Here is a 25,121-nt window from a genome sequence, read left to right on the forward strand (position 1 = left end):
CTATAAACAAACAAATATTAGAATAGAAATAAATCTTAGAAGAAGGGAAAATAGAGCCAAGTTCATGGTGTGCACCTGTGGTCCCAGCTACTCAGGAGGCTGAGTCAAGAGAATTGCTTGAACCCAGGAGTTTGAGGCTATCCTGGATCCTGGGCAACATAGCAAGACCCAATCTCAAAAGAAAAATGGAATAGAGAAAATGTTTCTGTGCAAATAGCAGTCTTGCAATAGTCCTAGAGAGAGGAAACACAAATGAAAGTCCCAGGACCACAAAGTAGTCCTCTCCCCCGTAATAAAGATGCTGCACATTTTATTAGCTAGATGCAATACTGAGTAAAAATATAAATGCAATCTGCTGAAATCTATTTTAAATTAATATAGTATAAACAGTGAATTTAGTAGACTATTTAACAAAAAACTTGATTTTTTTTAAAAAAAGAGAGTCAAGAAAAAAGAACTACTTTTTTACTTTAGAACCTGAAGGAAGGATAAAAACACACCATTGTGCCTGAGTATGCTTCCATGTAACATGGGGAGGGCAGGAGGGAGTTATGTGAAGACATACATGAAACAACATTGGTCCAAAACTGATAGCTGCTGAAACTGGTTGCTGTAAACTCACTATAAACTTTTGTCTCAGTTTTTAGATTTTAAACATTTTCGATACTAAAAATTAACATGTTCATAAATGAAGGAAATTTGAATTAAAATGAAGAGTTAAAAAAAATAAGAGCAAAACATATTTACAGTGACTATCCCCAAATGTATCTGCTTTTAAGCTTGGATTTTAGAATGTCATTATTTCAATGTGACATTTTTCCTATAGTTTGTTTAACCTTATAACAGGATGAAACTTTAAAGATAACAGATCATTGTTGACTGACATAAACACCACCAAGCGTCTCATACAATTATAAGCTGTAAAATCTACTTACACTTGGTATTATAGGAGGTGTCAAGGTACCTTTTCTTAAGCCTTCCCAATTAAAGCCCTCAAACCATCTAGAAAAGGAAAAAATGTTGATAGTTAAAGATGTTATATGTCAGCTAAAATCTTCTAATTGCAATGTATACAATGTCCATGGCTAATGGAAAGCAGTTAGGCAAACGTTTTCATGAGACAAAATGTTTTCTATTTAATTGCATATCTTTTCCAATTAGCTTATTTTGTGAAATGCATACTTTTAAAGTATATCTGTCCAATTTTAAATACCAGTTAAACATGAAACTATTTTTCCTTGTAATTCAGTCATAATGTCTCTAATGACCTTGTTCCTATACTATAATTATAATTTAATAAATGTCATAATATGTCTGGCCCTGTGCTTTACAGGGTATTTTATTTTAAGGAGATAGAACAAGGGCACGAAAAGTCAGGATAGAAAATGAACTTTCCATTTTTGCCACTGACTCAGTGCACAGCCTCAGCTAGTTAACCTTTTCATTTCACATCATTGTAGTGGTCTCTACATGTTCCATTTTCCTCCTTTCTTCCCTTTTTAAATGAAGAATAAAGGTATTTTGTGTACAGTTTTTTCTGTGAAATACAGACCAAAAAACACTAATGTTTTTGCCTGTTTGTTTTCTTTTGTCTTTGAAAGGTTTCACCATTAGCAAATGCTTACAAGAAATTCTTAGCAGGCCTTTCAGATATTCATAGATATTTTAGTAAACATGTTTCTTTGATAAGGATGTGAATTTTCTGTCAGTGTTACACAAATAGAGAAAAACCAAGTAGTTTAACTTTAGAGCATCCAGTCAATATAGGAAAGGTCTGATATTTAAGATGTTGCTATTGGTTAAAAAACACTGTATTCTGCTGTTATGACATCTAGTTGGGAAATGCTTAGAAAAATATATTTTGTGTTTAGGAAATCAGGTACAATAACAGTAGGGGACTTTTGTTTGTAATACTGTGGTAGAGAATAGAATCTCCAAATTTAAAATACACATTTCTTCTTTGTGCCAGAGAGGAAAAAACAATGCTAGTTGGTATGAGTTGCAAGAAACTGAGTTCAATGAATTCAGTTTCTTATGTCACAGCGTTGTCAGGTAAATAAAATTAAGTTTCAGAAACAACTAGAAAGGAAAAGCCTAATAAGTTTATATTCTGTCTTTGGATGTTCCTATATGCTAATTGTACTAGTTTTTACACCAATAACTTAAAAAGTAACACCCTGGCAAAATGATGTCAGGTGTTTGGAACTCTGAAACCTAAAGTTATAAGGAAAGAAGACTTACTTGTGCTTTTGAATGTCTTTTACTCCATTTTTCAAGTTCCCTAATCTTTCTGATGGATTGTCCCTAAAAATAAAATAATAGTTTTATTACATCTAATCTTTTCACATTATGATTTTTTTCAAAGATAATGTAGTTGAGATACTTACCTGCATAGTTTTTTAATTAAATTAGCAGCATTTTTGGCAATCTTCTTCGGAAATTCTATCATGTCAATTCCCCTCAGTATGATGTTATAGGTTTTCATAGGATCCGGGCCTGAGAAAGGTGGGCTGCAAGAATGAGAGACATGACAAGAGTTATTATTTTTATTTCCTACATGAGAACACTTGAATTGCTATAAACTCCACCGATGACATCAATTCTTATTTGGGGGCTTACATTAATAGTGACAATGGAATGAAAGTAGATTAAGAGCTAAACAGTGTAGAAGTCCTTCCAGGTAAATCACTTAGCAAAACCAGAAATGGGTCAAGTTTATCTGCTGTTCCCTGATTTCTTTTTACTGCTGGAGTCTAATCCCTCATGCTGTCCTTGGTCATTCAAGATGCTTCTTTCACTCTCTGACCTTTTCCACACTTACTGACTCACTCATTATACTTGAGATGAAGTCCTAAGTCATTAGGAGGGGCCACAGGAACACCAACGATACTACCCCCCCCCTCACCTCATGCCATTACCACCCTCACTCACTTGGATCCAGAAACAACAGTGTCTCTCTGTTCCACTGAAATGCTCAGCGCTTTCCTACCTCATGGTGTTATTTATCTGGCCTGAAAGGTTCTCCCCACATATCTGGCCAATGCCTCATTTTATCAAATCTCAGTGAAGTAAGTTTTATGTTGTTTTCTCCAAAAGGCCTACTCTGGTCAACCTAATAAAATCAATTAACCTCTATCAACCCACAAAATCTAACAATCTAATCTTATGCTCAAATTTAAAGTTTTCGTCCCTGTTACACTTTCATAGCACGCTTATGCCACTTATTGTACTTTGTAATTATCTTTTCATTTGTGTAGTTATTTATGTTATGTCTGTCTTCCCTTCCAGAATAGTTTATTTTCTGCTGGTATTCCCAGAGTTGAGTAGTGTTCACAGCACGTACATACTAAGGGGTCAGTAAATATTTATTGATCTAATATTTCTGTAGAATAGTACTCCTTCTATCATTTTCTCTCCGCACAGAGGACCTCATTAGATAACTTAACACTAATCATTATCTTTGTTGGTAAGGATGTAACCCTTCAGTCCTCATGAGGCACATCTGTTGATTTTTTTTTAACCTATCCATCCTTGAAGTGTAGTTTGTGGCAACTTCAGTGAGTACAAAGATGACTAAAGTGAGGTCTTTTCTTCATATTTCTCACAGTTTAGAAGGGAGATGATGGTACACCTTGACAAATGATTTCTTTGAAAATTAGTTATTCTCTTTAATACAGTTTTTGTGTGTCTTTGGGGGAGAAATCTGAATTATTATATTTTTGCCCTTCATGTTCATGTTTATTAAGAGCAGTTCAAATGATTTCTTTTTATCAAGCAGGCTTATGAGTTATTTAAAGTAAGGAGTAGCAGATTTACCTGTGCTAAGGGCTGTGATGGATTCTGCCTTGATTTGTTGTGCAAAGTGCTTTCTATTTACTTTAATATGTTATTAGCTAGTAATTGTCTATCAATTTTACATCACTTAAAAAATATATAAACATGAAAATCTATTTAGTATTGTCTTAGAATTTAAACAGTTTCTCTTTATGTGATCCTATGATTGAATATTCTCTTTATTCTCTTAAGTTAACATGCCAGTTTTCATTTTTACTTTAAAAAATGAGAAGGACCCACATCTTTGGGTTTCTGTGTTATAAATGTAATGTTTTCTAATTTATATGTTTGCTTTTATATTTAATTGCTTATCTTAGACAACTAAAATCAATTATTAAAGATGGTTTTTGTGGTTTTTATGTGATGCATGTTAGTCTAATATTCATTCAATATATAAAACAAAATTATTTAGAAGAAAGTCATTCAACACCAAAAAATATTCATAGTAATCAACGTTTGATGAACATATTTTCATAGATTTCTCTATGTGGATTGTAGACAGAATATATTATGCATATTTTAAAATTAAAAATATTCAATTTAAGTTTACTTTAAACTAAGGAGTAAAATGGAAAGAAATGCTAAATTTCAAATACATCCTCCTTAACCAATAATTCCTAAAATATTTCTCTAAAATTAAAAAAAAATTCAGACTGAATTTAGAAATTTCTCTTCTGTAATGACACATTTTAACTGCAGAATATATGTAATATTACTGATTATTAATAATGAGAAATAACTATATCTGTAGTTGTACCTACTTTCACTTCCCACCTTAATTTTTGCTGGTTTTAGTGTTATTTTAAGATTGCCAAAGCCTACAACATTGACATTCTGTTCAATTACCCAAATTTAAATTATTTGATCTAAGTATCAATTAATTAGACTCAAATTTCACCATCAATCTTTTCACTTGTTTCTCTATTCCTGAATGCTTTATTTTGATTCCTCTTTTTGTTGACTTGATTAAACAGTAGTGTTTTTGAGAAAGGCCTGGGTTCCACACTTTACATATTGTGTTTGTATTTGAAGAATAACTTACCTCAGTATAAATTACTTGAGTTATACTTTCTGTGATCCTTAGAACTATATAGTTCTTGATATACTATCTTTTGGTATTATAGATGCTGTAGAGAGGATTGAGGCCAACTGGAACTTTAACTATCTTCACTCTCAATACCACACATGCCAAGTTTTTATAGCACTGATGCCAATAAGACTATTCCTTATTAATGAATTTAGGAGATTCCACATGGACACCCTGTGGTGTTATTATTCTCAATCGGTTTCCCCCTGGTCACTGCAGATCAAAAGGATACACTTAATCAAATCTTTATGCCACGGATTTTCTATTATGTAATTAAATATGTTTTTCTCCTGTTTGTAATATTATATTCATACACATAATTCATGTATTTTTCTATTTCCTTTGACTAATAGCTTCTGTTTCTGAAATCATATCTATATCTTTTTTCTTTTTCCATTATTTTTTCCAAGCCTATCTACTATCTCCCTTGCTGGATTTTTAATTGTTACTATTCAGTTTTCTGAATTTAATTGTTACTATTCTGTTTTCAACATGACTTTCAGTTCTGTAGTGGTCCTTAGCTCTGCTAGTTACTTGTCTTCTTATTTATTAACACTTGCAAATATCTTAAAGGTTACTTTTTAGGGAGATCATGCTTTTGATAGCTTCAAAGAAATTAGAGACAAGAGTTTATCTGAATACTTTCTCCTATTTTCTTTGATTAATTTTCTTGTGTGTTCTTTAGCTGCTTTTACTTTTGAATCCTTCAGTTGACCTAAATGGGCAATATCAGCTCAAACTGATTAAAATAAGAAAAACATTGAACTCGCAAAAGCACATTCCAGAGGTAGGACAAATTCTAGACCTCGTAGAATCTGTGGTTTAAAGACCTGGAGTTTTTCCAGCTTTTCATTCTGCCATACTCAGTATTAGTTTCATAAGGGCTGCTTCCCCTCATAGTTACAGGAAGTCTGCCAGTGGAAATAGGGTCGTATATTCATTCAGTAATTATTCACTGAGTAGCTACTGTAAAAACAAAGAATTCTCCTCCAATAATACATTTTAAAATTATTTCTCTAGGTTATGTACCCAGTCACTAGAGGAATGCCATGAAACTGGAATAGATGAGCTGCATCAAAACTTAAACTGGAGAAAAGATAATTCATCTTTTCCTAAGTTGGTGGGGGAGATGGAGCCTTGAACAAAACCAGTAAGAAAGGACTTGGTGTGTATGCATGGAAGGGAGCTGAGGTTGTGAGAAGGGCAGGGACTGGCCTCTCTGGGACCCTTTCTGACTATTACTTGTCCTTAGATTGGGCCGCCCACCATGAAGAATAGAACAGGAAAGGTTGGAGGGAAGCAGTGAGAAATTCACCAGCCTTCACTACAAGTTTGTTGCCTTCTAACCAGATTATTTATTTCCTTTGCCCTCAATTTAATACATTCAAGGAGGTCATGTGGCTCATACAAAAGCCCCACCACACTCTCTAAAACCTTTAATCACTGGCTTTCTCCCTCTTTTTCACTCCCGGTGGCTTCATTGACCAACATTATAAGGTCTTCCTTCACTTCAGTTCCTCTGTCATTCTGTAGCACTTAAGTAGGTCTCTACATGAACATTCTTTGCGTTTTCAAGGCCCAGCCAGTCCTCTAAATGTTATTATTACTATTGAAGATCATTAGATATCACATTCAGGACCAAAATACATTGGAATCATGCTTGTGGTCCAAGCATCATTCCTAGTCACATGCCACACTTCATAGTGTTTGGCAGGTGTGTTTGGTGGAACTTTTATTGTAACTAAAGATCATCCTCCTTGTTTTATTCTTGCCTTCTCCCACCCCCACCCCTGGCCACCATCTCTCACCACCGCCATCATCTCTTGGGGCACAAAAAGAAATGTAAAGATTTTTTTTTTTTTTTTTTTTTTTTTTTTTGAGATGGAGTTTCGCTCTTGTTACCCAGGCTGGAGTGCAATGGCGAGATCTCGGCTCACCGCAACCTCTGCCTCCTGGGTTCAGGCAATTCTCCTGCCTCAGCCTCCCGAGTAGCAGGGATTACAGGCACGCGCCACCATGCCCAGCTAATTTTTTGTATTTTTAGTAGAGACGGGGTTTCACCATGTTGACCAGGATGGACTCGATCTCTCGACCTCATGATCCACCCATCTCGGCCTCCCAAAGTGCTGGGATTACAGGCTTGAGCCACCGCACCTGGCCAAGTAAAGATTTTTTAATGCTGTTATCTTTGACCAAAATTATTTCTGTCTCATTATTTCTTGAAATGGATACAAAGTTTAGGTATTTTTAATCATACATGGTTCAATATATGTATTTATGGTAAAAAAAAAAAATAAGTTCTCTAAGTGTTTCGTATATGCACTGAATCCTCATAGAGTACCCTGTGCTGAAAGTCCTAAGTCTTCCTCTCATGTTCACTGTAGTGACCAGGTCCTCTTAAGTAATTCTTCACATCCTGCCTCACACTTACTCTTTCTTACCACTGCCCTTGCCCTGTTCTAGGCTCTCAGTGTCCTAGAACTAAATTACTGCAATAATATTTGAACTGCCTCCTATTCCTCTTCCAATTTGCTCTATTATGCCAACTTGTTTTTTAAAAATACCACAGCACATATCACTCACTCTTTGTCAGAAAATCACAATGATCCCCTCTGTGGATGGAGTCCAAACACTCAAGTGCAGGAATCGTGATCCTCAAAAGATGACTGTTGCTGATCTCCCATATATATATATGAACCTTCTCCTTATCTGTGCCCATTATTGTCCTTCTCATTAAGCCATGCCTGTCTGCCTGGATTACCCTTTCCTTACTCTCTACATCTAAGTCCTATTCTTTCTTTAAGACACAGCTGCCTTATATTCATTCTTCAAAAGCCTCTTTATGAGCCCAGCCCTGTCCTGAAATCTGTAGGTCATCATGCTCCTGTCACTTCCTGTTCTTAGCACATGTCATGGTAGTGTATTCATAGTGTTCTTTTAGTATGGGCCCTTGAGGACCTTAAAGTCTGTCTTATACCTTGTGGTATCCCTAGAGCCTATTTGAGTTGATAATTATAGTATTACAGGAAAGAGCTACAAAGCAGTCATGTTTCACTTGTATATAATGGTTGCTAACAGATCCTCTTATTCTATAGAAAATTTATCCTATATATTTTGATATTATTATGGTCTCCTTTGTTTCATTGCTGGCTAAATGACTGGTCTAAAATACCTCACAGAAAGACACTACAACCTTCCACATTCACGTATGTAAAAAAGAAGTAGCAATAATGAGACCAAAAGTTGGTGTTGATGTGCCCTAGCCTAACCTATTTTACACCTTGCTTTATGAATTCCTGGTTATCTGTATAACTAATTGAATTGTGGCACCAAGATATGGTGAAATGTACTTTAAGATGCTCTAATCAGAGCGACAAAAGCAGGAGTGTGTAGCTGTTTGCTGGTCTATTTTTATCAGCAGTTTCCTATCAATATCCATACCTGCCAGTCAGAAGTTCATACATTAGGATTCCCAGTGACCAGTAGTCGGCTGAAATGTCATGGCCTTTGTTCAGGATGATCTCTGGGGCTACATATTCTGGAGTCCCACAGAAAGTCCATGTTTTCTTTCCAAATCCTATTTTCTTTGCAAAGCCAAAATCAACCTTACAAAGAGAGAAAACCAAGATACTTAGGCTGTTTATGATTAAGTTTTAAAGCAGTAAGTTATTTTGCTAAAGTACACCAATGATGAAAAAATGTAAAAACGTGCATGTTTTTATAGTCCTATCTTCTAAAAGGAATAATCTATATTGCCAACAAAGTCTCCCTGATCAAACTCAGTTTTAATGGGAAAAGGTAATACCTGAACACAGCATAAACTTAATATCATTAGAAATAAAGGTAAATCTTTCTTTCTGAATATAAGTTTTCATTTTTCCTTCTTTTATGCTAATGGAGGTTGGGGTATAAACACAGAATCTCTTCTGTACATAAAAATTTTAAAAGACCAGTTGGGCCTACTTAACATCTTTCCCAGAATATACATGATTTCTGCTGGATATAATGAAGTTGACAATTCATTTAGTATTAATTATTTGAAAAGTTATTTTATCGTTGCAGGAAGTAAGTAACATAGTTATGGGACCAATGACTCTGCCCTTGGTAAGCATAAACAGAAATAAAATTATAATATATTCTTCATTTTTCTGAAACTCTTTTGAAGGAAGTCTTGACTGCAGAAAATCTATTTTTTTCTGAAACGATTTGGTTGAAACTACAAATAAAAAACTGCCACTGACTTGATTTATCTAAAAACCACATATTGAATAACAATTCTAAAAAGTTTAAAAATGGATTCAAGCTCTAACAGGACCAAAGAAAGTTGTGCATTTGTAAATAAGAGAACTTCTCTTCTATGGTAAATCTTTACAGCTGTTGACTGTTACCACTATTATTACTATTATGTAGCCTGGCTAGAATTGCCTGTAAAGCACTGGCATTATTCTTAAATCTAAAATATTGAAATGATTTATGGTTTTCCCTAATATAAAAACCCATTACTTATGAATAGCAAAAAACTGACTAGAGAAAAGGAATTCTAGGCCTGTAAACATGTGCCAGCAAGTATGTTTTCTAATGCTTATTAAAGGCATGTTTTGCCAGAGTATTGTTAATTCAAACTTAGCCAACTTAATTTTTCATAACAGATACATCATTTGAAAGAACATTCAGTTGAAAATTTCTATGCCAAAAGCTGCTTTTAAGAAAGTTACAATATTGAAAAGAAAAACTGAGATTTTATATTAGCAAATGAACACAGTTTTATAAACAAGTATTTTTAAACTGCAGGGCAGAAACCATGTGTGAATTGCACTGACCAGTTTGGCATAACCTCGGTGATCTAGGATGAGATTTTCTGGCTTGAGGTCCCTGTAAATGATTCCTTTGGAATGCAGATAGGCAAAAGCTTCTACCACACATGCTGTGTAAAATCTGGTTGTAGAATCTTCAAACGAACCTCTGAGATGCAGAAATGGAATGAAAATTGTATGAAAAATTAGTTTCCCTAATATGGCTTTATGTTCTTCTCATTTCACTATATCCCTTTGTCAAAATTTAAACCAGAGACCACTGTCCTACTGGCTAATTGTTACGATTCCCATTACATTGGGTTTTCTGAAGCATTCGAGGATCAAGTTAAGGAATTCCCTCTTTATGAATGGAATAGTTAAATCTAACTTCCTGAAAGGGCTGAAGCACAATTCAACACAGCACATTTCATGTACTTAGTATCTTCCTCTCAACAGCCCACTACAATCTAAAAAGTCAGAGACTTAACAGCAGTAGGCAGGAGAGAAAAATAATCCTGTTTTAGAGCTTGCCTACCAAGCATTTGTTTTTTAAAGGAGAAGTTTATGGGTTTCTTCACATTTATTCTTAGAGGGCTTGTTTTTGAATCTTTCTAAATCATGCAGATATGATTCACAAGAGTGTGAATAAAAGCTACCGTTTTTAAAGAACCACTCTGGAAGTGAGATGTAATGCTACCGATGCAATCATAATGCAAGCTAAGTACTCTTCTGTGTTCAAAACTTCTGCAACCCAAACAATATCTATTTGCGACACTACTGCATTCTTATTAAGGGGAAAAGATGGACTAAAAGACACTTAGAAAGAAAAAGTAACTGTAAGGGAATGTTTATTAGTAAACTTGATTATGATGTTTAGCAAGAAAGCTTTCTCTCTGTCTCATATATACATATGACATATGGGCACATATATGTTTCTTTGTTGACTAAATAAAATTATTTAGAAAAAATCTTGGCATCTAAGGTCAAACCCTTAGTTCTACTGCAGAATGTTTAAACTTTAACTGGTTTTTTTTTTTTTTTTCATGGAACTTTTTTTTTTGAGACAGAGTCTCACTCAGTCCCCAGGCACCAGGCTCGAGTGCAGTGGCGCGACCTCGGCTCATTGCAACCCCTGCCTCCCGGGTTCAAGCAATTCTCCTGCCTCAGCCTCCCAAGTAGCTGGGACTACAGGCACGTGCCACTACGCCCAGCGAATTTTTTTGTATTTTTAGTGGAGACGGGTTTCACCATGTTGGCCAGGATGGTTTCCATCTCTTGACCTCGAGATCCACCCGCCTCGGCCTCCCAAAGTGCTGGAATTACAGGTGTGAGCCACCGCGCCTGGCCTTCACGGATTGCCTTCTTTTTTTTTTTTTTTTTTTTTTTTTTGGGACCAAGTTTCGCTCTTGTTACCCAGGCTGGAGTGCAACGGCAGGATCTTGGCTCACCGCAACCTCCGCCTCCTGGGTTCAGGCAATTCTCCTCATCAGCCTCCCGAGTAGCTGGGACTACTCCCGAGGCACGCACCACCATGCCCAGCTAATTTTTGTATTTTTAGTAGAGGCGGGGTTTCACCTTGTTGACCAGGCTGGTCTCGATCTCCTGACCTCGTGATCCACCTGCCTCGGCCTCCCAAGGAACTTCTTAAAAAAATAAACCATGTTTTTTTTCTTTCCCATGTAGTAAGTATAATTTAATAATTTCATTTCATAATTTGAAAATTGTTAGTGTGAACATCAGCTCCTCAAGTGGTTGAGATGTAACATGAGTGACAAGCACACAAGTGATTTTATTATTAGACAGTCTGCAACAAATGATAGCCCCAGAGCTTATTTTGTAAGTCTCTAATGCCTGGTTGCATTTGGTGACACATTTTTTTTCAGAATTGTGGTGTAAAGTTTAACAAACTGGGCAGTGGAATAGAGTTACATTTTTACAAAATTCATAAGTGAATCCAAGGCTACAGCAACCACTTTTCAGGCTACCTTTCAGAAATAGGTAGTATCTTCCAGAAAGAGAATGTCTTCATTTAAATTAATAATATCACTTAAGTTTTTACTGAAATAATCAGCTTTTCCTAAAAAAAAAATCATTCTTCTGAAACATAATTAATTCTAGGCATAATAATATCTATTCCTCTAGATTCTAGAATCTTAACTGTAATTACCATGATTCTTGAATCTCTCTTGAATAATATCTAAATGGAACACTCGTGAATTTATGAGTACAAGAGAAAGTCTGAGAATTGCATTCATATGAGAAAATGAATGATAAACTTCATGCTACAATTTTCCTCTGACTTGAAGATATCCTTGGCAGAGCTAAAATTCTATAATCATGTGTACTTGGAAAGGAATTACAATATTGCCTTGAAAGTTCTTCCTTCTTTGCCCTTAATTAAGTATGTTTACCTGTCAAGAGGAGCATGTTTCTTTCACTTCAAGAGATTATTTACCATAAAGAGTAAGCATCTGTGTATATATAATTACTATACAGCTTTAGCTACATTGCTGTATGTGAATTCAATCACTCCTCAATGGAGAGCATTGCAAAGCAAAACAAAACAAAACAAAATGAAAGAGTACAGGGAATGGTCTTATTTTATTTCACACTATATGTCTTGCTTTAATCAGCAAATTGATTACTTTTTTATGTCTGTGAGATAGGGGGTGAAACTCAACTCTAGAGGCAGGGCTTGGACATCAGACAAAATTAAGGACTAGCTAAATATGTCCTGGGCAGAAGCACCAACCTATAAGACATGCCCACCGGTGTGCCTTGTCAGTTTACCATTGCCATGGAAACAACCAGACGTTATCACCCATTTCCATGGCAACAACCCGACAACCCAGAACTTAACCACTTTCATTCTAGAAATTCTGCATAAACCACCCCTAATTTGCATATAACTAAAATTAAGCATAAATATGGGTATAAAACTGCCTCTGAGCTGCTACTCTGGGCACACTGCTTATAGGATAGTCCTATAGGCAAGGATGGTCCTATAGGACAAGGAGCAATACCTCTGCTGCTGCTATACACTGCTGCTTCAACAAAAGTTGCTGTTTAACACCACCAGGTTGCCTTGATTCTTTCCTGGATTAAAACACCACGAACTCTCCTGGGCTAAACCTCAATTTTGGGGCTAGCCTGTCCTGCATCATCTGTTTTAATCGGCAAGATGATTACTTCTTTTTTTTTTTTAATTATACTTTATGTCCTGGGATAAATGTACAGAATGTGCAGGTTATAACATAGGTATACATGTGCCATGGTGATTTGCTGCACCCATCAACCTGTCATCTACATTACGTATTTCTCCTAATGCTATCCCTCCCCTTGCCCCCTGCCGCACAACGGCCCCAGTGTGTGATGTTCTCCTCCCTGTGCCCATGTGTTCTCATTGTTCAACTCCCACTTATGAGTGAGAACATGCAGTGCTTGATTTTCTGTTCCCGTGTTAGTTTGCTGAGAATGATGGTTTCCAGCTTTATCCATGTCCCTGCAAAGAACATGAACTCATTCTTTTTTGTGGCTAGATAGTATTCCATGGTATATATGTGGCACATTTTCATTATCCAGTCTATCATTGATGGGCATTTGGGTTGGTTCCAAGTCTTTGCTACTGTGAATAGTGCTGTGATAAATATATGTGTTCATGTGTCTTCATAGCAGAATTATTTATAATCCTTTGGGTATATACCCAGTAATGGTATTGCTGGGTCAAATGGTATATCTGGTTCTAGATCCTTGAGGAATTGCCACACTGTCTTCCACAATAGTTGAACTAATATACACTCCCACCAACAGTGTAAAACTGGTCCTATTCTCCACATCCTCTCCATCATCTGTTGTTTCCTGACTTTTTAATATCAATATTCTGACCAGCCTGAGATGGTATCTCACTGTGGTTTTGATTTGCATTTCTCTAATGACCAGTGATGATGAGCTTGTTTTCATGTTTGTTGGCTGCATAAATATCTTCTTTTGAAAAGTATCTGTTCATATCCTTTGCCCACTTTTTGCTTGGGTTGTTTGTTTTTTTGCTTGTAATTTTGTTTAAGTTTCTTGTAGATTCTGGATATTAGCCCTTTGTGAGATGGACAGAATGCAAAAATTTTATCCCATTCTCTAGGTCGCCTGTTCACTCTCTTTACATCAGGACTGCCTAAATGTGATTTGAGTGGGCCTTTCTGAAAGCTTACAAATTCTTGATTACTGTTAGTAGAAGAGAAGATTATTTCTACAGTTGTGACTCTGGGTAGCATATCTCTACTTCCTTAATAGTCAATTGGTAATGGAACCAAATGGACAAATGCACTGAAATGTTGTAATGAGAGTAAATGCTTATGTGAGAGCTCAATTTCTCATGAAATCTCTGCTGAATATTATATTTATATTCTGAATAAGCTGGTCATTAGCAGAAAGATGGAAAAATGCTAATACAAACTGAAGTTCCTGAGAGGAGGCTATATGTTAGAGTATGGTGCCTGAAGCAAGAATCCTGGGCTTAACTCCAGACTCCATTTACTATTTGTTCTTGAGCAACCACCTACACATCTCTGGGTATCTGTGTCCTCATGTGCAAAATGGGGCTAATAGCAGTAGCTATCTCATTGGATTGTTGTGAAGATCCAAAGAATTAATAAGGCATGTATTTAAAATAAGTATCTGGTACACAACTTGGGCTTACTAAACGTAATAATGGCCATTTTGATTCAGCACCAGAAAACTCTTTTTTAGCTATTGTGTCTCAATATAGGAAAATTAACTAACATAGTATAAAACAGCTATGAAGTATTTTCAGGGGGGAGGTGGGGGGTTTGCAACACCAATCATCTCTGTTATTGAAGTGCTTCTGACTGCCAAGGCTAACTGCCACAAATCAACTCTGAAGAATCCTCTGCTAATCTCGGTTCTTTTCACTTCCCCCATGCTTCTCACATGGGCCAAAATTACCCTTTAATTGCCTGCCAATCAAAGCCCTCCCTTTTTTACCAGGAAGTAAACTGACCATAAATTGTACATCTTTGGGTCTTCAGTTCTTGAAAACTCTATTTGTTTCCAGTTTTCTCTGGTCTTGAGCCATTTTGGAACGTGGAGGGTTTTAGAAATCTAGCTTCTATTCCTTCAACACATCTATATTGAGTATCTTTCACATATAAATACATTTGTAACTTATTTTCAAAATTAAATGGACACCTTGTCTCAAACGTTGGTAAATCTATACAATACATACACACAAAATGTTTACCAGAACCACACTGTCCCATCACTAAATGTTTGATGTAGATAACTTGTGGATTTTAAAAATAGACATCTTGAAAGCAGTCACAAAGCATAGCACTGATGTTGCTCACAATGAAAAATTACTATTAGAATTTGAAATTACAATGTAAATTTGATTTAAAACAAGTAAAACCTTGTTTCATCAATAGTTTAGACAGTTGGTTAAAGAAATAAATCACTTGCCTTATATAGCTCTTTGAAATAATAAATTATGCCTTGACAGCTCTGTCATTTCAATTAAAACAAGTAAGAGATAGGACCTTATACTCTCTTTGGGATGCGTGGTGGTTTTAAGCTAGATGGCAGTAGATAACAATTTTAGAGAAATAGAAGGTTATTTATACATATTGATAGACTCAAAATTTAATCACAATGTGTAGTTAATTTGTCATCAATTGAGTTATTGGATATCAGAATGTAACAAGAGCAAAGTATCTTTCATCAAAATATTTCACCTTTTTCACTGATGAGTAACAACAATCAGTGAGTGTATGAACCTGAAGTATGCTGCAATTTGTACAGGTTTATTGCCAACTATAAATTTAGGGAAGCTAAATTATTACAAAGACAGACTTATTTTCTGTGAAATACCTTCAATCTGGGCCAACTATTAGGGCATCTAAGATAGAATTTAAGTAATTACCACTTTCCACAAAACAGCCAGAATCAAGGAGACTGAACATATAAAATAATGCAACATTTGTGAGTTTAAAACACACATATGGTATAACATGACCAGAAAGTGAGATGCATGAGATTTGAAAATTATGGCTTCAGAAGTAATTATTTAAGATATTCTGTAAGGAAAATTAACATACATATGTTAATTATTCTTATTTTTTTTTAAGATAAGAGTTTCACTCTTGTTGCCCAGGCTGGAGAGCAATGGTGCAATCTCGGCACAACCTTCACCTCCTGGGTTCAAGTGATTCTCCTGCCTCAGCCTCTCAAGTAGTTGGGATTAAAGGCATGTGCCATGATACCCAGCTAATTTGTATTTTTAATAGAGACTGGGTTTCTCCATGTTGGTCAGGCTGGTCTTGAACTCCTGACCTCAGGTGATCTGTCCCCCTCAACCTCCCAAAGTGCTGGGATTACAGCAGTAAGCCACTATGCCTGGCCCATATGTTAAAAATTCTAATTAAGTAAATAATTGAGATGCTAAATGTTATTCAATTCAAATATACATTAATACTGATATTAATATTTAACATGTGTTAATATGTTATACATTATATTCTATGTTAACATAAATACAAATATACATTTATTTACCATGTTAACCACTTACACATTTTCACAAAAATTGGGGGATTTGCCAATTCTTTAAGTGTTAGGGAGCGAAAGTGAATAAAATATAATTTGTACCAACCTATTACAAATAATAGAACAGAACCAGTGGCAGACAAAAGTCATAAATTAGAAAATAAAGTATAATAGCTAACTAAGAATAAACCAGGGAAATGGAGCTAGGAAAATATGTAATAGTTCTCAAATCCTATCCCTATTTATATATAGATGGTATCATTTTAATTCTTACTTCTTGATGGCAAATAAAGAGCTGCTCTGTGCTTTTTTTCTTTTTTTTTTTTTTTTTTTTTTGTAAGACAGAGTTTCACTCTTGTTGCACAGCCTGGAGTTCAGTGACACAATCTCGACTCACTGTAACCTCTGCCACCCAGATTAAAGCAATTCGTCTGCCTCAGCCTCGTGAGTTGCTGGGATTACAGGTGCCCACCAGCATGCCCAGCTAATTTTCTGTATTTTTAGTAGAGATGGGGTTTCACCATATTGGCCAGGCTGGTCTCATGCTCCTGATTTCAGGTGATCCACCTGCCTCAGCCTCCCAAAATGTTGGGATTACAGGTGTGAGCCTCTGCACTCAGCCTCTGTGCTTCTTTTCTATGCTGATGAGAAGAAACAGAATAAGAAGCAGGGAATGGTCATCTCAGCTATGAGGTGAGAGGAGGAGGATGTCTGGGTTGCTATCAGTGACTGCCTGTGCTAAATCTCTGAGGCTCAGAGGTATTTTCATGTCAGTAATGAATAAGGTCATGGAAGACTTTCTTCAGATCAGCCTGAGTAAATTTCTTGTATACTTTCAGAATAGCTTTTCCATTATTGCTTCTGTCCTCTGACACAAGAGGAAAACTGAATACATTGACAGGGTTTTTGACCACAGATATTTTCATATACATTGTGACTAATAGCACAACAACATAATCTTTCCCTTGGCACAATTTCATTTATTTCTAACAATTAATCTTTAAGATTTTCAGCCCCAATTTAAACAAACAGAAAGCTGGTCAGTGGCAATATTAATTGGAGCCTAAATGTCTAAAATGATGGTTTTTTTTTCTGGTAATTTTTTTAAGAAGGAAAAAGAAAAATCACTTAGAATAAAAACAATAAGTCTACATGCCTACAAAAGAAAGAAAGTTGGCCAGGGATACTTATTCTGAGATGATTTTACATATAATGCTTAATTCATTACATCTGCATTTTAGGAACAAGCGGATAGCCACTATTTCTCTAGGTCATAACTCTTCATGGAGTATTAAGTATATTAGGGGGCTCAGGAATTGTGTACCTCAAATCCAAGTGTGATAAAAGGGAGGAACAATGTAAGGATCAAAAGGCAACCCAGTGGAAGCAGAGAAATCCGTCGATATTTTCCCTCCCTTTACTCCTCCCAAAGTAAGCTGCTTCTTAATAGCAAACTTTGGCTACCCTGAGACATCAAGATATGTCTCACTCAGAAGCCTTGGCTGGCAATACAAACAAAATGTGAAATAAGGTAAATTATGAAATAGTACTTTCAAAAATAAGTTGAAAATTAATGCCTGTGCATGTTTGATGCCTCATGAGTGGACTTCAGGTTGAGTTTTATTATTGTTATTGTTGTTCTGGTTAAGGATATTATTAAAAGATTTAAAAGCTATGAGAGGATATTAGAGAGATCATGGCAGATGGGAGGCAGGACTAGATTGCAGCTATGGATAGAGTAGTTGGGGGGCAGCTTGCATTGTGAATTTTAGCTTCATTGGACTGCAAGAACAAACCAGCAATCCCAAGAGGACCACAGACACTCTGAAGGAAGCAGCCTACTTCTGCAGGACCCAGGAACCGCCCCCTGACCCGCTAGAACTGTTAGTGCCTCAACTGCAGAATTGGGAAAGGGAGACCCTCCTCTCCAGAACACACACCCCGCTAGAGAAGCTGAAAGTTTGTTTGCGGGAGGTGTCCGACTTTACCTGGAGCTGAGTCGGTTTGGAGAGCCAAGTGAAATACAGGGGTAGAGGAAGCAGCAGAAAGGACCTAAGAGCTCGCTGGGTCCCCTACCAGGCCATTTGTGCCTGGCACCACAGAGATCCAATGGGAGAGGAGCAGGGGGTAAAATTACACAAGGAGAAGCAAATCTCTAGCTGAACTTTGTAACAATTAGAACTGGGTGAGAGGCCTCCTGTCTAGAACTCAAGGGATGGTGCAAATCTGCTGTGCAGACTTCACAAGCTGGGGAAGAACCAAGCCCTTTTCTTCTGAAACTGGTGGCAGATAGCCTGGGCCAGGTTTTTAAGCCCCTATCACTCTCCACCTGGAAATGGTCTGGGGGCCACTGGGGGTGGCACAGTGGGAATGAGACTGGCCCTTCGATTTGCGTGGGAGCTAGGTAAGGCCTGTGACCGTCAGCTTTCCCCCACTTTCCTGAGGACCTGCATGACTCAGCAGAGGCAGCCATAATCCTTTTAGGTACACAATTCCAGTGACCTGGGAATCCCACCTCCATCCCCCAGAGCAGCCGCAGCAAGACCTGCCCAAGGAGAGTCTGAGCTCAGCCATTCCTAGCCCTGCCACCAAATGATGCTCCTTCCCTATCCACTCTGGTAGTGGAAGGCAAAGGGCATATAAACTGGGAGTTCTAGGGCCCTGCACACCACCAGTTCCTCCCCATAATACCACAGCTGATGCTCTCTGGAATGTGCTACCTCCTGGCAGAAGACCAACTAGCACGTAAATAGAATATTAAACCACCAAAGCTAAGAACCTTCACGGGGTCCATCGTACCCCCTGCCACCTCTACCAGAAGAGCACTGGTATCCAAGACTCAGAGACCCATAGATGGTTCACATCACAGGACTCTGTGCGGACAACCCCAAGTACCAGCTCAGAGCCGGGTAGACTTGCTGGATGGCTAAATGCAGAAGACAGACAACAATCACTGCAGTTCGGCTTAAAGGAAGCCACATTCATAGGAAAAGGGGGAGAGTACTACATCAAGGGAGCACACTGTGAGACAAAAGAATCTGAACAATAGCCTTCAGCCCTAGACCTTCCCTCTGACAGGGCCTACCCAAATGGGAAGGAACCAGAAAACCAACACTGGTAATATGACAAAACAAAGCTCTTCAGCATGCCCCCAAAATCATACTAGTTCACAAGCAATGGATCCAAACCAAGAAGAAGTCCCTGATTTATCTGAAACAGAATTCAGGAGGATAGTTATTAAGCTAATCAGGGAGGGACCAGAGAAAGGCAAAGCCCAGTGCAAGGAAATCCAAAATATGATAAAAGAAGTGAAGGGAGAAATATGCAAGAAAACAGACACCTAAAAAAGAAAAATCAAAAATTCAGGAAACTTTGGACACACTTTTAGAAATGCAAAATGCACTGCAAAGTCTCAGGTATAGAACTGAACAAGTAGAAGAAAGAAATTCAGAGCTCAGAGACAAGGTCTTCGAATTAATCCAACACAACAAAGGCAAAGAAAAAAGAATAAGCAACATGAGCAAAGCCTCCAAGAAGTCGGGATTATATTAAATAACCAAACCTAAGAATAATCAGTTTTCCTGAGGAAGAAGAGAATTCTAAAAGCTTAGAAAATACATTTGGTGGAATAATCGAGGAAAACTTTCCCAGCCTTGCTAGAGATGACAGAAATATACAGAACATTTCATCCAACAACTGCAGAATACACGTTGTATTCGACAATGCATGAACTTTCTCCAGGATAGACTATACGATAGATCATAAAATGAGCCTCAATAAATTTAAGAAAATTGAAACTATATCAAGCTCTATCTCAGACTGCAGTGGAATAAAACTGGAAATCAACTTCAAAAGTAACCTTCAAAACCATGAAAGTACATGGAAATTAAATAGCCACTTTTGAATAAGCATTGTGTCATAAATGAAATCAAGATGGAAATTTAAAAATTCTTGAACTGGACAACGATAATGACACAACCTATGAAAACCTCTGGCATAGAGCAAAGGTGGTTCTAAGGGGAAAGTTCATAGCCCTGAATGCCTACATCAAAAAGACTGAAGGAGCACAAACTGACACACTAAGGTCATGCCTCAAGGAACTAGAGAAACAATGAAAGAGTTTCTCAAGGAACTAGAGAACAAATGAAACCCAAACCCAGAAGAAGAAAGGAAATAACCAAGATCAGAGCAGAACTAAATGAAATTGTAACAATATATATATATAAATGAAACAAAAAGCTGGTTCTTTGAAAAGATTAATAAAATTGATAGACCATTGGCAAGACTAAATAAGAAAAGAAGAGCAAAAATCCAAATAAACTCACGAAGAAACAAAACAGGAGATATTACGACTGACACCAGTGAAATACAAAAGATCATTCAAGGCTACTATAGACACCTTTATGCACATAAACTAGAAAACTTAAAGGAGATGGATAAATTCCTGGAAAAATACAACCCTCCTAGCTTAAATGAGGAAGAATGACATACCCTAAACAGACCAATAACAAGCAGTGAGATTGAAGTGGTAATTTAAAAATTACCAACAAAAAAGTCCAGGACCAGACGGGTTCATGGCAGAATTCTATCAGATATTCAAAGAAGAATTTGTACAAATCCTTTTGACACTGTCCCACAAGATAAAGAAGGAACCCTCCATAATTCATTCTATGAAGCCAGTGTCACCCTAATACCAAAAACAGAAAAGACATAAACAAAAAAGAAAACTCCAGACCAATATCCTCGATGAACAAAGATGATGAAATACTTAACAAAATACTTGCTAACTGAATCCAACAACATATCAAAAAAATACTCCACCATGATCAAGTGGGTTTCATACCAGGGATTGATTCAGAGATGGTTTAACAGATATAAGTCAATAAATCTGTTACACCACATAAACAGAATTAGAAACAAAAATCACATGATCATTTCAATAGTGGCAGAAAAAGAGTTCAACAAAATCCAGCATCCCTTTATGATTAAAACTTTCAGCAAAATCGGCATACAAGGAACATAACAATGTAATAAAAGCCACCTATGACAAACCCACAGCCCACATACTGAATGGGAAAAAGTTGAAAGCTTTCCCTCTGAGAACTGGAACAAGACAAGGATGTCCACTCTCACCACTTCTCTTCAACATAGTACTGGAAGTCCTAGCCAGTGCAATCAGACAAGAGAAAGAAATAAAGGGCATCCAAATTGGTAAAGAGGAAGTCAAACTGTCACTGTTTGCTGAGAAAGTGATAGTTTACCTTGAAAACCCTAAGGATTCCTCCAGAAAGCTCATAGAACTGATAAAAGAATTCAGCAACGTTTCTGGATACATTAATGAACATGAATCAGTAGCTCTTCTACACACTAACAGTGACCTAGAGGAGAATCAAATCAAGATCTCAACACTTTTTTTACAATAGCTGCAAAACAAAAACAAAACAAAACAAAAACAACTTAGGAATATTGTTGCAACTAAGCAAAGAGTTGAAAGACCTCTACAAGGAAAATTACAAAATGCTGCTGAAAGAAATCATAGATGACACAAACAAGCAACACAAATATCCCATGCTCATGGATGGGTAGAATCAATATTGTAAAAATGACCACATTGCCAAAAGCAATCTACAAATTCAATTCAATGTAATCTCCATCAAAATACAACCATTATTCTTCACAGAATCAGAAAAAAACAATTATAAAATTCATATGGAACCAAAAAAGAGCCTGCATAGCTAAAGCAAGATAAAGCAAAAAGAACAAATCTGGAGGCATCATACTACCTGATTTCAAACTATACTATAAGGCCATAGTCACCAAACAGCATAGTGCTGGTACAAAAATAGGCACCTAGACCACTGGAACAAAATAAAGAATCCAGAAATGAACCTAAATATTTACAGCCATCTGATTCTTGACAAAGCAGACAAAAACATAAAGTGGGGAAAGGACACCCTTTTCAACAAATGGTGCCGGGATAACTGGCTGTCCACATGTAGGAGAATGAAACTGGATCCCCATCTCTCACCTTAGATAAATATCAACTCAAGATGGATTAAGGACTTAACCCTAGGACTTAAAAATATAAAAATTCTAGAAGATGGCATTGGAAAAACCCTTCTAGACATTGGCTTAGGCAAGGATTTCATGACTAAGAACCCAAAAGCAAATGCAATAAAAACAAAGATAAATAACTGGGACCTAACTAAACCAAAAAGTTGTAGTACAACAAAAGAAACAGTCAGCTGAGTAAGCAGACAACCCACAGAATGGGAGAAAGTCTTCACAATCTGTACATCTGACAAAGGACTAATATCCAAAATCTACAACAAACTCAAACAAATCAGTAAGAAAAAAACAAATAATCCCAGTGGGCTAAGGACATGAAATAGACAATTCTCAAAAGAAGATATACAAATGGCCAAGAAATGTATGAAAACATGCTCAACATCACTAACAAATGATGAGAAATGCAAATCAAAAGCACAAGGTGATACCATCTCATTCCTGCAAGAATGGGCAGAATCAAAAAATAAAAAATAAAAACAGCAGATGCTGGGGTGGATACAGTGAACAGAGAGCACTTCTACACTGCTGGAGGGAATGTAAACTACTACAGCTGCTACAGAAAACAGTGTAGAGATTCCTTAAATAAATAAAAGTAGAACTACCATTTGATCCAGGAATCTCACTATGGGTACCTACCCAGAGGAAAGAAGTCATTATTCACAAAAGTCACATGAACACTCATATTCATAGCAGCACAATTCACTATTCACAATTGCAAAATCATGGAACCAACCCAAATGCCCGTCAGTCAACGAGAGGATAAAGAAACTGTGTGTGTGTGTGTGTGTGTGTGTGTGCGTGTGGCACACACACACGCACGCGCAAATGATGGACTACTACGCAGCCATAAAAGGAATGAGTTAACAGCACTTGCAGGGAACAAGATGAGATTGGAGACTATTATTCTAAGTGAAGTAACTCAGGAATGGAAAACCAAGCATCATATGTGCTCACTGATATGAGAGCTAAGCTATGAAGGCACAAAGGCACAAGTGTGATGCAATGAAGTTTGGGGACTTGGGGGCAAGGGTGGGAGGGGGCCAAGGGACAGAAGACTACAAATATGGTGGAGTGTATACTGCTTGGGTGACAGGTAAACCAAAATCTCACAAATCACCACTAAAGAACTTACTTATGTAACCAAATACCACCTGTACCTCAATAACTTATGAAAAAGTGAAACAAAATAAGTAAGCTATGAGAGGATAGTTGGTTACCTCCCTTTGTGGCTTACTATTACTTTCATGTTTAATTCCACCTGTAAATCTTCTTCTATTCTAATTAGAAAAAAGATAGAAGACTTCAAATAAATCAGTGGATTGAAATATTAAGTCAAATATAATACAGTAGAAACACATTAGATAAGCTAAATGTTAACTCACACATTAAAATATTAACTTTGTTCAACAAACTATATATTCTGAGGAGACAGACCACATCTGTTTGGTTTATTACTGGATACCTAGCCTCTGTCACAATGCCTGGTATTTAATCTGTATTTACATATTAACTAGCAATAATACATAATATATACACTATGATATATTAGTGTATATATATATTAGTGTATATTAGTGATAGCTTAGTACAGATATTATCTTATCTCCTAATGCCAACATAGTACATTATTTTTTATGCTTTTTTAAGTTTAAATTTAAGAAATGAAATAAAATACTGATTCAATAGGATACAATGTGATAACAAGAAATCCATCTGACATGTATAAGTAAGGCCATGGGACTAACAGGTGTAAGGGCATGTTGTACAAAAATATGAAGGTACCGGCCGGGCGCAGTGGCTCATGCCTGTAATTCCAGCACTTCGGGAGGCCGAGGTGGGCGGACCACAAGGTTAAGAAATCGAGACCATCCTGGCCAACACAGTGAAACCCTGTCTCTACTAAAAATACAAAAAAATTATCCGGGCATGGTGGCACGCGCCTGTGGTCCCAGCTACTCGGAAGGCTGAGGTGAAAGAATCGCTTGAACCCAGGAGGCGGAGGTGGCAGTGAGCCGAGATTGCACCACTGCACTCCAGCCTGGCAACAGAACAAGACTCCATCTCAAAAAAAAAAAAAAAAAAAAAGTGAAGGTACCATAAGAACACCATTAGGAATGACAATTTTAATCAACAATTTATTTAAAAAACCACTGTTTTTTTCTGGGATATCTACAAAGTAACAAATGTAAACACATTACATCATTATATATATCAGGAATACCTATAGCTAAGTTTCAGAAGGATGCTACCCCATGAAGAAGAGTCTGGGGGGCAGGACTCAAACAAATAAGAAAAATATAGATGTCTAAAAGTGAGTGTTCAGAGGAACACAGATGACTTTTGAATGATCAATAAATCATTCATAGAAAATAATCAATATATTATTCATAGGAAAATAAAAGTATGGTTTTAAAAAGCACAGGGTAGATAATGATTTCCTGAGACTTTTTTTTTTGGAGACGGAGTCTTGCTCCATCACCCAGGCTGGAGTGTGCAGTGGTACAACCTTGGCTCACTGCAACCTCTGCCTCCTAGGTTCAAGCAGTTCTCCTGTCTCAGTCTTCCGAGTAGTTGGGACTATGGGTGCACACCACCATGCCCTGCTAATTTGTGTAGTTTTAGTAGAGACGGGTTTCACCTTGTTGGTCAGGGTGGCCTCAAACTCCTGACCTCAGGTGATCTACCCACATTGGCCTCCCAATGTGCTGGGATTACAGGCCTGAGACATTTTATAGGATAAATTATATTAGAAGATAATTATTTAATTTGCTAGTGATCTAAAT

General features: G+C 36.9%; 1 protein-coding gene and 1 long non-coding RNA gene across 8 annotated transcripts in view; one reads left to right on the forward strand and one right to left on the reverse strand.

Annotated features, from left to right (window-relative positions):
• Nucleotides 1-25,121, reverse strand: part of PRKG1 (protein kinase cGMP-dependent 1) — a 1,319,131-nt gene that overhangs the window by 5,045 nt on the left and 1,288,965 nt on the right. For all 6 annotated transcript variants that reach the window (XM_002756357.7, XM_017963432.4, XM_035266233.3 and 3 more), the window contains 5 exons: nt 9,742-9,883; nt 8,363-8,526; nt 2,388-2,510; nt 2,242-2,304; nt 936-1,002 (listed from right to left, as the gene is read on the reverse strand). In XM_002756357.7, the coding sequence (XP_002756403.1) occupies nt 936-1,002; nt 2,242-2,304; nt 2,388-2,510; nt 8,363-8,526; nt 9,742-9,883 (559 nt within the window). The remainder of the gene's footprint in view (nt 1-935; nt 1,003-2,241; nt 2,305-2,387; nt 2,511-8,362; nt 8,527-9,741; nt 9,884-25,121) is intronic.
• The window catches only part of LOC103796739 (uncharacterized), a 64,187-nt gene continuing 62,448 nt past the window's right edge, over nt 23,383-25,121 (forward strand). For both annotated transcript variants that reach the window (XR_004731559.3, XR_013524986.1), the window contains exon 1: nt 23,383-23,431. This is a non-coding gene — a long non-coding RNA (uncharacterized LOC103796739). The remainder of the gene's footprint in view (nt 23,432-25,121) is intronic.

Source organism: Callithrix jacchus, chromosome 12, assembly GCF_049354715.1.
Source record: "Callithrix jacchus isolate 240 chromosome 12, calJac240_pri, whole genome shotgun sequence".
Taxonomy (NCBI): domain Eukaryota; kingdom Metazoa; phylum Chordata; class Mammalia; order Primates; family Cebidae; genus Callithrix; species Callithrix jacchus.